We start from the raw sequence: 13,038 nt of genomic DNA on the forward strand, positions 1-13,038 counted from the left end.
TCTGCCTTGGCCTGAGAACTTAAATTGCTCAAAAACAGCAGGGCAGATAAAAGGATTTCTGTACACTGCACATAGTTAAACTATGGAACTCACTACCACAAGATGTGGTGATGACCACCAATTTGGATGGCTTTGAAAGAGGGTTGGACAGATTCCCGGAGAAGGACCACAATACCTGACAGAGCGCCTCTCCCAACGTGAATACCTGGTCAGTACGTTCAACATCTAAGGTCCTCCTCCGGGAGAGGCTCGGAGTGTGGCAATGAGGGACAGGGCCTTTTCGGTGGTGGCCCCCAGACATTGGAACGATCTCCCTGACAAGGCTTGCCTGGCGCCAACGCCGCTATCTTTCTGGGGCCAGGTTAAGACTTTCCTCTTTGCCCAGGCATATGGCAGCACATCTTAATCACCCACATGTTTACTTTTTTTAATGGTTTTTAATGCTTTATGTGTGTATGTTTTGTGTTTCAGAATTTTAAACTTTGTATACTCGTTTTTAATCTCAATGTTAGAATGTCTGTAAACCGCCCAGAGAGCTCTGGCTATGGGGGCGGTATATAAGTGTAATAAATAAAACAAATAAGGGTCTCAGTGGCTACCAGCCCCGATGGTTCTGTGCTACCTCCAGTATCCGAGGCAGTAAGCCTGTGTGCACCAGTTGCTGGGGAACATGGGCGGGAGGGTGCTCTTGCACCTGTGTCCTGCTTTGTGGGTCCCTGGTCGCCAGCCGGTTGGCCACTGTGTGAAGAGCGTGCTGGACTGGATGGACCCTGGGTCTGATCCAGCCTCGGGGCTCCTCTTAGGTGCCGCCGCCGCCGCCCAGCGTGTCATCTGGTTTTAACGGAGGCCTTGCACCGACTGCATCGGGTTTTACTGCTGGGCCGTCTTTCTTGTTCCACCGTTCGAGCCCTCCGGCTGCCCTGGCCGCGTCTCGCTGAGCCACCCTGGGAGCTCCGGCGGGCGGGCGGCCTGCAAGCATCTGGCCTGGGTGAATGCATCCCTCTTCCAGGGCTGTTTCCAGGACGACGACGACGACGCAGCCGCAGGGAAGGGCCCCTGCGCCGGAGCGGAACCGGCCCTGCCCCGGGGCTCTTGGCCTTCCGTCGGAATAATCGGGCTCCTTCGAAACAGCAGCAGGACTTCTGGGGCCTCCTGGTGACGGCAGCCTCCGGCAGCGCCAGGCCAGGCCGGGCAGGGCGGCTTCTCCCCCGAAGGCCCGGGGTGGGGGGGGGACCATCCGCGCCCACTCGGGCTGGCGGCCGGTGACATCATCACACGGAGCCACTCGTTTCCACGGAACGGCGCGGTGACGTCACTAGCCGCGAACTCCGGCTCCGCCCCCTCTCAATATGGCGCCGGGCGAGCCTCTGCAAGAGGAGAAAAAAGAAGGGGAAGCGCGCTGAAGCGCAGGAGGCGGCGTGAGCCCTCCGGCGCGCCGTAGGAGATGGAGGCGCGCCCCCTGGAGGAATAGGCTGGGGAGAGCCGAAGAGGAGGTTTAAACGGGCGGGACTTCCGCCAAGGGGCCGAAGGCGATTCGCTAGCAGCGGAGCTGCACGGGCGGAAACAGGTCGTTGCGCAGGCGCGCTGCAGGGGCGGTCTGAGTGGGGGAGGGGCAGGCCCGCCGGAGTAACAGGGGGGAGGCGGAGGCGAGGCGGATCGGGGCATCCCCATCGCGAGGGGGCGGGAAGGGTCGCGGCGCGATGGAGGCGCGCGGGGAGCCGCAGTCGCCGCCAGCGTGAGTGCGGGTGGGCGGGTGGGTGAGCTCCCTCCCCTCCCCTCCCCCCGCCTTCCGTTAGCTGCCCCTCCCCGGGCCCGGCTGCAGCGCCTCTCTTGGCCCCGCGGGGAGGAGGAGCGGCGAGGAGGAGCCCCGACCTGAGGGCGCTCCCGGCCGGGCAGGGGGAGGACAGGATCCACAGGCCGCCGCCGCCTCCCCCCCCCACGGCGGTGCCCGTCGGTTTCCATGACAACGAGGCCCCGGCGGGAGGCCTTGATGGTTCTGGCAGCTCCCCGGAGCTCCGGCCCTCGTGGCCGCCAGGTGCTCCCGGGAGGAGGCCGGCGGGGCTCCCGCCTCTATGGGGCCGCCGCCCCGGGGGGAAGCGCCTCGCCCCTTCGCAGCGCCCCGTGTGCGGCTTGCAGGCTTCGGGGCCGCATCCTTATGAGCATCCTTAGAACTCTGGCCGAGGGGAGGCCTTGCGGGAGGTGGCCCGCAAGGCCTGCAACCCAGGCACGGATCCTGGGCTGGACGGTGCCCAGGCTCATAAGCACGTCAGAAGGGCCCTGAGGCTGGATCAGACCAAGGGTGCATCTAGTCCAGCACTCTGTTCACACAGGGGCCCACGAGGCAGGACCCTCCCAGCGCCTCTGCAGGCACTTTCCCATCTCTGCTCCTCAGCTGCCTTGTTGTTTTTCTTCCCGGCACATGCAAGACGCCCCACCCGTTCCTCTGAAGCAGGGAACTCTGCACAGGCAGCGAGCAAAGCACACGCGTGTGCTCTCCTCACCAGGGCTCCAGCCTCTTGTGTCTACACACACACACACACAGCAGCAAATAGTTCTGTTTCTCTGTTGATTTCTGAAATTCCCCCACCGCTGCCGTGATTGGCATCATTATCCGAGCGCATGTGCTTAACCTAAGCTGTATGCATGGCGCTGATCTCTTTGTATATGGTGTATTGAAATGATTGTTTCCTCAGGGATAGAATGAGCCAGGGTGACTCAAATCCAGCAGCGATTCCACATGCAGCTGAAGATGTCCAGGGAGATGACAGGTGGATGTCACAGGTAAGAGATCCGTTTGTGCGATTGTAGGATTACCTGCTTTCTGTAGCTTGTGAGGCAGCTTGGAGCACCCTGATCACGCTAGCCAGAGTAATTGCTGCTACTGCCACACGACTTAAGGACTGTGTAGACTTGCTAATGCGTTAACATTGTTAGTCCAGTTCTTAACCTCATACCCAACTAAAGAGTGCTGGAAGGGTTACTTAGGGGAAAGGAGAAGAGTGCTGGTGTTCTTGCTTGCATAGAGGTGAAGCAGCTATAGGGTGGCCCTCGTTTTTCTCGCCGGCGGCAAAGGCCAAGAGTATACTTCCCCTCACCCTCAGGCTCTGCTGTCTCAAGGCGAGTTGCTGTAACGAAGTGGGCTTCCATAGGAAAGACATTTCAGCAGCAAAGACACAAAGTTCTGGTGGTTACTAGGAGTCAGATCCAGGATTAGGAGCACAGCCTGTTCTAAATAGGGTTGCACTCTTTCCCTCTGAAAGATCAGGTTTATAGCTTGCGTGTACTTCTGGACCTGGCATTGCGCCAGGATGTTCAGGTGATGATTGTGGCCCAGGGTGCCTTTGCTCTGCTTCAGTTGCATCCCTTTCAGGAGGAGATTGATTTGGCTACAGTGATGTATGACATAATCATTTATCCACCCCTGCAGTAGTCTAAGTAACCTTTTTGACCATGAGTGGACGGTGATGGGCATGTCCAAAGGAACAGGAGCAGGTGGGTGCTATGGCACTCACATCCTGCTTCTGGCTTCCTGTACACATTTGGGTGGCCATGGAATGCTGGATTAGAGAAGACCCTTGTCTGACTCAATATGGGTTTTCTTATGTTCGTATATCTAAAAGACCACACTCTCCCGTATGAACTTGCCTGTAGTTTATGATCTTTGTCTGAGGCTACATTGCATGTCGCACCATTGAAAGGTTGGTGGGAAAACAATACAGGGCCTTTTCTGTGCCAGCACCCAAATTTTTGGAACTCCCCACTGGGAAGGTTAGTTGAGCCCCTTTATTGCCATAAAGACATTCCTGTTCCGTTTAATTGGGGCTCGAGATTTTTTGTTCTGTTTTGTATATTTCATTGTTCCATTCTGAATTTTTATTTAAAGTTCTTTTAATGTTTGTTTTGTATACCGCTATAAATAAGCAGCATAGCTGAGAAAAAAACATAGGATCACTCACTGATTAGGTTGTTCTGTTTGTGTGCAAGAGAGATGCTGGCTTGCCTTAATCCCTCTTGCTTCCTTTTATCCAGCATAACCGATTTGTCTTGGACTGCAAGGACAAGGAGCCTGACGTGCTGTTTGTGGGAGACTCCATGGTGCAGCTGCTACAGCAATATGAGGTAGTCTGTGATAGGAGCTGGAGCTATGGGGCTCCTTGCGTAAGCCGATTTGTGGCTTCCGTAACACCCCACCCCCACCCCCAATAATCCTGGGATATCTTTTTTGGTGCTTCTCATGTTGGGATCACTTTTAACACAGAATACTTTGTGCCTTGCCTGTTAAGGTATAAATAATATGCATTCCTGCTTTGTAAAGTTAAACTTTACTTATTTATGGTATCAATTTATATCCCACTTTGATTTGTGAAAAACATTCAAAGTAGTTTGCAAACAAAGGCACAACAATAAATAATCAGGGTAGAACTCCAGCAATTATACTAATAAGTGTGGCTGCACGAAAGATTTTATTTTAAATTTCTTTCCTAATTAAAACTAATATGGAATTAGATTTTTTCATAGCAGTTGCACACTGGTTGACACTTTCATTGAACTGTCCACCACAGCTCCAAGATCTCTCTCTCTCTCTCAGCCACTCACTGCTAACACAGATTCCATCAGTTCATACTTGAACTCGGGATGTTTTTGGCCCAACATGCATCACTTTACCCTTGCTTACATTGAATTGCATCACAGATTAAAAGCTTAGGGGGGGTGGAGAAACCTCTGTTACCAAAAAGACTGCAAGTAAGAGACCCGACGGTGTACTTGTTAGCAGAACCACCTCCAAAATGGAGGTGGTTCTGCTAACAATTTCATACTCTAACATACTCAAAGTAACATACTCTACGCCCAGGATGCCACTTACACCATCCGTTGGTGGATTCCAGGGATTCTAGTTGAAAATATTCTCTGCACTCTCTCTTTTTGTGATCTCAGCATCTTCTACTTGCTCCAAATTGCATTGAGAGCAAACACTGTTTTTCATCAAGCGCAGACTTACCTGTAGAGCCAATGTCAGACATCCACACATAGGACTAAACACATAAAAAGGGGGGAGCAGAACCGTGCCTCTCTAGAGATATAAAATCTCTGGAAATTTTGAGGCCGTGGGAGAAAAAAAAATCCCTCCCACCCACCCTCCCCAAAAAAAATAATTTGGGGAAAAATTAAAAATGTAAGTAAAACTTCTCTCTTTTTAGCACTGTTTACAGATCTAAATTGCCTTTGTTGCTTTAAGACAGCCATCCCCAACCTGGTTTCCTGCAGGTATTTTGAACTTCAGCTTTCATCGCCTCAGGCAGCATGGCCAATGGTCAGGAATGCTGGGCATTGTAGTCCAAAACATCTGGAGGGCACCAGGCTGGGGAGGGCTGCTTTAGGAATATAAAGCAGCCTTTCTGTTCCTAAAATTATATTATTTATAAGTTGGCTTGGTCATAAATTTTTGATTATCCCCCTCCTCCTCCCTCCCAATCCTCTTTCCTTTTGTGTCATGTCTTTTAGATTGTAAGCCTGTGGGCAGAGACTGTCAAGAAATACTTTTGTAAGCCGCCATGAGAGCCTTTTTTGGCTGAAGGGCGGCATAAAAATGCTTAAATAAATAAATAAATAAATTATATTTAAAAACTTAGAAAAGTAAACGCAGTAAATTTGTAATTATTGTCTGAATACGCTTTATTTTTACATTTAATCCAAACGTGATGATTTTATGAGCAAACCAAGTTATACATAACATATTTTAGGTTCCTATTAATGTCTGACCAGAGGGAACGTCAGCAGCCCCCCCCCCCAACCTGTTTTTATACTGTTTGTTTTATACTTTGAATGGTTTAAATTTTTGTGAACCGCCCAGAGAGCTTCGGCTATTGGGCGGTATAAGAATGCAATAAATAAAGCAGGACGAATTGGAGGCAGAGGAAGATTGGTGTATGGCATTTGTTCCTATTTGTATGGAACTTTAGGGAAATTCCTAAATCTGTTCCTATTTGTGGGATGGAGCTTAAGGAAATCTGATCTGAAGGAGAAGCTAGAGATTTTATTTAGCTGGAAAAGACTCAGCTTAGAAATGGTGAGCAACCATATTTAATTTAAGAACTTTTAAGCAATCACAAACTATTTGAAGAATTACATTTTATTAACTTTTGGAAATAATTTCTGTTAATGACCTTCTCCTGCTCCCCAACTGTGCATTTAACACTGCTGTTAGGAGATTCACCAATCTGGTCTGAATAGAAATTATCCATTTTTTCCAGCAAATATTTTACAGGAACTTTGAATATTTTTTTATTTACAATATTTATATACCGCTTCCCATCCAAAAGATTTCGGAGTGGTGAACAATACATAGAATAAAAGAATAGAAACTTTTTTAAAAAATTACTATTTGTAGAAGAACAAAATTCTGATAAAATCCGTTCCATTGTATGAGCTGTCTGTCAGTGAAATGCCCTGTTTTTGTTAAGGGTGTTTATCTAAAAGCATGATTTGATTTGGTTACAGATATGGCGAGAACTCTTTTCACCTCTACACGCGCTGAATTTTGGAATTGGTGGGGACACAACAGGGCATGTTCTGTGGAGACTGAAGAATGGTGAACTGGAAAACATTAAGCCCAAAGTAAGATATGGGTGTGTGTGGGTGAGCGTGAGCAAGCAAGATGGTTGTAGGCGTGTGAAGATTCTCCTCTGCAAAAGAAGAGTTTGCTGGCTGTTTCATGCCCTCATTTTGTGATGTATATTTATAGCCTGTGATCTATGGCTAGTAAGGAAGTGGAGGGCTGGTAAGCTGGTTGCAAGGTGCCCTGGGCATTGAATGATACTGCATAATTCGGTATTAGTTCCTTAACTTTTAAAGCTGTGGAATGCAGGAATCATTCTGGTTTCCTTCTCTGTCTCCTGTTTCCCCCTCTACAGGTTATAGTTGTTTGGGTTGGAACAAATAACCACGAAAACACAGCAGAGGAAGTAGCTGGTGGAATAGAGGCCATTGTGAGGCTGATAAATACGCGGCAGCCCCAGGCCAAGGTTATCGTACTGGTATGCATAGCTGTGGTCAAGCAACAAGTAGCACCTTTCTGAATACCTGCATGCTTTCTCTAAGCTCCACTTGACCAGGAGGAATTGGGTGGCAGGATGAGAAGGAACACTTCCTGTTCTTCCAGCAGTTCCTGGAAGGCTGTTCTTGACCCAGGAAAAGGAGGTCTGGGTGTCTCCCTCAAGCCATCATTTATTTAGGGGGAAGTTTCTCATTGTGCTCCAAGGGAGGGGAGGGGGTGCTTATGCGGGGGAACAAGGGCTGTCTTAACTAGTTGACTAATCCCATATTATAGATGAGAACAATTTATTGAGTGTCAATGAGGTGGGGCGGAAAAATTCTGGTCAGTGTTCCAGTACTTTATTTTTCTTCAGAACATTTTCCATTTCGTAAGTTCGTTAGTAATAATGAATGGAGGCCAGGTGCAAATATAGTATTAGGCAAGCTTGGCCGTTCCATAGTTGAAATTAATGTTTTTCATGTGATTACCCCTAACAGTTGTGTGAGATACCTATATGTGACAGAGATACATAAATGTCTCAGTGCGAAATGGGACTAATAAATAGTGACAGTGAAACATGGAGGCGCCCCCAACGATTGCAGTGGAACTGTTGAAAGAGATCCGTGGTTGTCAGCATACTGGGCACAATTCTTTGGGTTGCTAAAATTAACAACTGCAGCCTCCCCCAACGGGGTTCCCTCCAGATGTGTTGGGACTACAACTCTCAGCATCCCCAGCCAGCCCTGATCACTGAAGCATGCTGGGAGTTGTAGTCTAACATCTCTGAAGGGCACCTGGTTGGGGAAAACTGAATGAGCGTGTCAACAGTCTTCAGTACCTTTGTTTCTTTTATTTAAACAATGTAAAGGAAGTACAATGCTACTGTCTAAATTTTTGCTCCACAAAAACATCTATATAATATACCATTAAAATGACAGTAAATGTGTTTTAATTTCCCCCCTCAAATATTTCAGGCCAAATACTTGTGGTATATTGAAGCAAAAATTAATGGGGTAGGGTTTTTTAGCTGTGTCTACTAAATACAAGTAGAATAAACATGTAGAATTAGATGACTCCCTAGGGCACCCAAAAATTTTCCGATGTAAATAAACCTGTGCAAAGTAGCCTAATTCAGATTTTTCCAGAAAACCCACATCACTGCACAGAGTTTTAAAAGTAAGTAGGTCTTCTTTTTATGGAATGCTTCCCAGAGAGATTTGTCATACACAACTCTAATGCTTCTCTGATGTTTTTATTTGTGCTTTTAAAATCAATTTCTCACTGTTTACTGTATAGTTTATTTTGTCTTTGCTCTTTATTGTATCATTTATTGTGTCTTTTATCTGCTTTAGTTTTGCAAGTTAGTTTCAATATTTGTTTTGGAAAGCAAGTATAAGCTAATCATGTTCCCCTCCTGCCTTCATACATGACGATAGGGTACATTGAGAGCTTTGCATAAGAATGATTCAGAATATTAGAATAGCCTACATAGAAATTCATTTAAAAGGAAAATGGAGAGGAAGAGCCAAGATTACATTAACGGGAAGCAGTTGGGCTCTCTAGGTGCAAATGGAGAATAAAATACTTCAGGTGCTTCTTAAAGGTGAGGAGGGAGCAAGGTCGGGCAGAGAGAGTCTAGCATTGTCCGGAAAGGTGGTGGGATGGATCCAGAAAGGTGGTGGTGGGTGGTGCCAAAGCCCAGAGAGCTGCAGCCAGGGTGAGCTTCCAAGAGCGTGCCTCTTACGAAGTCTGACGTGCTTTTCTCTGCTTCCTCGCGCAAGGGCCTCCTACCCCGGGGTGAGAAGCCAAACCCACTGCGGCAGAAGAACGGCAAGGTCAACCAACTCCTGAAGACCTCACTGCCCAAACTCAGCAGCGTCCAGCTGCTGGATGTGGACGGGGGCTTTGTGCACTCGGATGGCGCCATCTCATACCACGACATGTTTGATTTTCTGCATCTAACGGGAGCCGGCTATGCTAAGATCTGCAAACCCCTCCATGAACTGATCATGCAGCTCCTGGAGGAGACCCCTGAAGAGAAGCAGGCGACTCTGGCCTGATCCCAGCAGTGTTAACAGCAACCCAGCTCCCATCAGCGCAGTTCTTTTTACCCTGGCACTACAGAATCCTCCTGACTCAAAGCGCTTTCCATTGTTGAATGTTACTGGGTGTTGTGTTTAGCACTGGAAAGGGGGGAGGGGGGGGGGAAGGGAGGGAGCGAGCTGGCGTCGCAGCACACCGGTCGGCCCAGTAAGTCAAAGAGCCACCTTGATGGGGTGGTCATAACTGCAGGATGATATTGACCGAAGAAGAAGGATTTTACTTTGTCATTTCTCGTTTACAGTGTGAACATATCTGTCACCTGTCCATGGCTCATGTTCTGCTGTTGTTCTGCCAGTTCTCCTTCCTTAGTGTCCAGGCTTATTTCAATAGCCCTTCAGTGTCTGAGCTTACTAGCTGTACTCACATTCCACTCCCTGAACTGAAAAGTAGCTGCTTCTTTAAAAGTTGGAATTGTTTGGAGAGTTTTTATACTTACTGGGGTTGGGTTTTCGTTTTAAGTGATGCTAGCTGCTTTCTGGCTTTGGCAAAAAAAAAAAAAAAAAGTTACAGCTACGTACAACAACTTCAATGTGTGAAAAATGGTGTGTTAAGTGAGTGAATTCATTTAACTCGGTCTGTTTTCATTTCTCTAGTTTGATGGACATCCTTGTCTTGCTGGGGACAGTGAGAGCTGTCCAGGGTTGCATCCTGGTAGAAGCTGCCCCTTCTTGTGCGCTTTGATACAACATTCCCAGCTTCTAAAGGCCCCAAGGCCTTGGAGCCTGGCTTATGGCCAATCATTCCCACCAATGTAAAACTGACATTTCTTCTCACTGTGGTGTCTCGGGCTGCAGGATGCTGTGCGATGCTGTTCATGTTCATTTAAAACACACACACGCACACGCACGCACACACACAAAGCAAATGACTGTTACTTTTTCCCCCTTAAAAGAATAATCCATACTCATTTCCCTTCCTACAAGGGCTGAAGTTGTAAGTTGTATATTTCTTTGTTGCGTCTGTCTTGTACAAGTGTTTTATTCAAGCCAACGAGGCCTCTGGCAGTGAAGCTGAGCTGCAGCCATTCTTTCTGCTAGGCACGCTGATCCTCCAGCAAAGGGACCCATTGTGAAGAGCAGCCTGTTTCCAGGGTCCTGGTATGACCAGAGCTTTTAATGAGGAAGTTATCGGGGGATGTAAAAGGCCTTTATTCATTTCCATGTGGATGGGAGATATTTTCCATTTGAAGAAAAATACTTTTCAGATTTCCGGGTTTGGGGGCCTTGTTCTGAAACACATTTTTAAAACAAAGATGTTTCATCTATGGCTTTTACGTGAGCAAGTAATTTGTCAAAATTACCTGTTTAAACTTGTCCAATCAGTCATAGCACGAACGTGTGCTATTGCACCCCGCAAAGATGTCAGTGGTTCTTGCGTGTGTTTGTGAAAATGCTCCATGCTACAGGAGGGCTCTCAGGACCGAATATGCTTTCTGACAACCCGCACCTGATGCTTTTCATCTTTCTCATCATTATCACCTTTTTCTTGTAAACTTCTCCAGCAGAGGCAGGAGAAACCACAGGGTTGCTGTCCCACAAGAGAATTCTTGGGTCAGCTGCTGTGGTGGAGCAGAGCCTGCTGGAATCATGGATGGGAGCAGGAGGTATCCATGGCTGAGCTGGCCAGCCCCTGATGAGGCCGCGCTGCTTACCTGGAGTGACACGCTTTCACAGAAAAGACAACACTGGCCTAATGCTTGTGAAATACCTCTGTGTGGTTCCTTCTACATTAGTGAAACAGATGTTTGTAGGCCAAACATTCCAGTTTACAAAAAGCTCTCAGTTGCTCTGCTCAGAGCCAGAGGCCAGGAGATTCCAGCTGTGGGAGAGAGTGTTAAGCAGACCTCAGCAGTTCCTTTCAGCACTAGCTGCTTGTCTTACATCTTGAGTCCTGCTCAGTTGCATTTATCCATTTCCCGTGTGCTGCCTTGGCTCCTACATAAAGGAAAGTCAGTATTTTCCTGTGTCATGTCACAAAGGGGCTCTAGTCATTAACGTGACTAGAAGGCTTTGCGTTGCTCCACTTTTGTGTGTGTGTGTGTGTGTGTTTTTAAATCCTGCAAGTGCCAGCATTCTGTGTCCTGCTCCATAGTGTACCCAGAAGAGGTCCTGATCCTGGGATGTGCTGAGAACTTACTGTATTGGCTCTTCTGCTGCCAGGTACTCCTGGTAACCCCCAAGTACATCCTGTTTATATAATCTGCCTCCTCTCAAGCTTTTACTTGGATTCTCTCTCTAATCTTGTTGCTGTTTACAGTTGTGTGCTGCAACCCAGAATCTTGTCTGTCCTGTGGTGTATGAGCATTGCCAATTTTATATTTATTGCAGCGAAGAAAAAGTGTGAAGGCAAAAGGAGTATTGTCTTTCTCTCGTAATGTGTGTGTGGCTGTAACCAGGGGGCCATTGGGCCCAGGGGAGAGAATTATGTGGGCCTGAGAGTGTGGAAATGCCCTTCATCGCTGCAGTGTAGTGACCTTTTGCTGTAGGGAGATTGGGAGGCAAGGTGCTCCCTGCCCTTTTCACTGATAGCTGGCTGAACCTTCCATCCACCCCACCAAAAAGTGATGGATCTGCTTTGGCAAAATGGCATTGATGACTGGTAGAGCTCACTGTTTAGTGCATATTTCAATATAAATGTATATGTTTCACCAACAAGTTCTCATCAGTGTCTCTCCTTTGGGAGTGGGGTGGGAGCGGCTTGGTCTTCTTCTGCCTCTTGAGATCTGGCCGTGAACTGCATTAAGATAGAACCACTTCTGTGTTATGAATGGAACAAGCATCTTGGCCAATGGGTACTGGGGTTTATCTCAGCCGGGTTCTACTGGAGTATAAGGAAATGTCATTGAAATCTCTTAGGGAATGGCACGGAGTGTTTTATTTGCACCATAAGTAAGGGGTGGGTGGAAAGTGCTCTAGTCTAAGCTCATGCTGCAAAGAGGGTTTTTCTGGCACCCCCACCCCCACGTGAGGGAAGACAACTTGCATACAGGCAGCCAAGAGAAGTCATGAAAATAGTGCTAATCAGAGATTGGTCTTTGGCTGCCAGAAAACACTGGGCCTGTTTTCAGAAGACACCTTAAACCCTGCTGGTTAAGGGTTTTGGTTAAGCAGCAGGGTTTAAAGTGTCTTGCGTGATGCGTTTTCGCTAAACCCTGCTCACTCCTCTAACCACAGTCAAACTGACTGCAACAGGGTTAGCGGCTCTAACCATGGCTTAGTGTTGTGTGCGACAGCACAGCTTGTGGTTAGAGCCTGAAGTGTCATCTGAAGAGGCCCGCTGACAAAACATCCTGTTGGCCCTGTGCATTGGGAGGGTGGGGGAGATGCTGAGCTGTGGGTCCTCCGCCAACAAATGGTGCTGATTCCCTTTCTTCAGATCAGTGGAATGGAGACCGCTGGGCCTGGCTGACAAGAACCTCTTCCGGACGCCTTGCTTTTTGGTCGCGGCAGAATGAACAGATGGGAGTGTGCGGGGGGGGGGCATATATTGTGAGTTCCCCTGCAGTCTTTCCAAGTCGTGTTCCTCCCCCTGGCTTCTGGTTCTGCACAGGTGAGGGGGCAGCCAGGGGCGGCTGCCTCCTGCTCCTCCTCCTCGGGCCTTCTCCTTGGCTGGGTGTTGGGGCCTCTTCTTGACCGCCGCCGCCGCCGCCGCGTCTGCTCAGCTGAAAGCTTTGGGGCCGAGCGACGCAACCGCCCAGGTGCTTCGCCTGACCGGGGCGGAAGGAAGCCAGCCAGCCAGCAGGCCTGCCTGCCTGGGCAGGGGCCGAAGCGGCCTCTTAGGCGTCGATACCAGAGCCGCTCGCGCCCGGGCCCTGTGTCCGCACCCCGCAGGCGGTTGCGCCACCTTTCCCTGGGGCGGGGCGGGGCGGGGGCCCTTCTTTGCCAGGCCGTGTGCCGAGAAGG

At 48.7% G+C, this 13,038-nt stretch overlaps 1 protein-coding gene across 2 annotated transcripts; it reads left to right on the top strand.

The window, feature by feature from the left end:
- The first annotated feature begins 1,352 nt into the window (after positions 1–1,352).
- Positions 1,353–9,659, top strand: PAFAH1B2 (platelet activating factor acetylhydrolase 1b catalytic subunit 2). Of its 2 annotated transcripts, none has more exons than XM_063139342.1 (6): positions 1,353–1,567; positions 2,694–2,781; positions 4,030–4,119; positions 6,499–6,615; positions 6,912–7,034; positions 8,815–9,659. In XM_063139342.1, exons 2-6 carry the CDS (start codon positions 2,701–2,703, stop codon positions 9,091–9,093), a joined length of 690 nt encoding a protein of 229 aa, XP_062995412.1. In that variant the 5' UTR covers positions 1,353–1,567; positions 2,694–2,700; the 3' UTR covers positions 9,094–9,659. The 2 variants fall into 2 exon arrangements, with proteins under 2 accessions (XP_062995412.1, XP_062995411.1); XM_063139341.1 differs by lacking the exon at positions 1,353–1,567 and adding an exon at positions 1,659–1,735.
- The last annotated feature ends 3,379 nt before the right edge of the window (positions 9,660–13,038 follow it).

This window comes from Elgaria multicarinata, chromosome 12 (assembly GCF_023053635.1).
Source record: "Elgaria multicarinata webbii isolate HBS135686 ecotype San Diego chromosome 12, rElgMul1.1.pri, whole genome shotgun sequence".
Taxonomy (NCBI): Eukaryota; Metazoa; Chordata; class Lepidosauria; order Squamata; family Anguidae; genus Elgaria; species Elgaria multicarinata.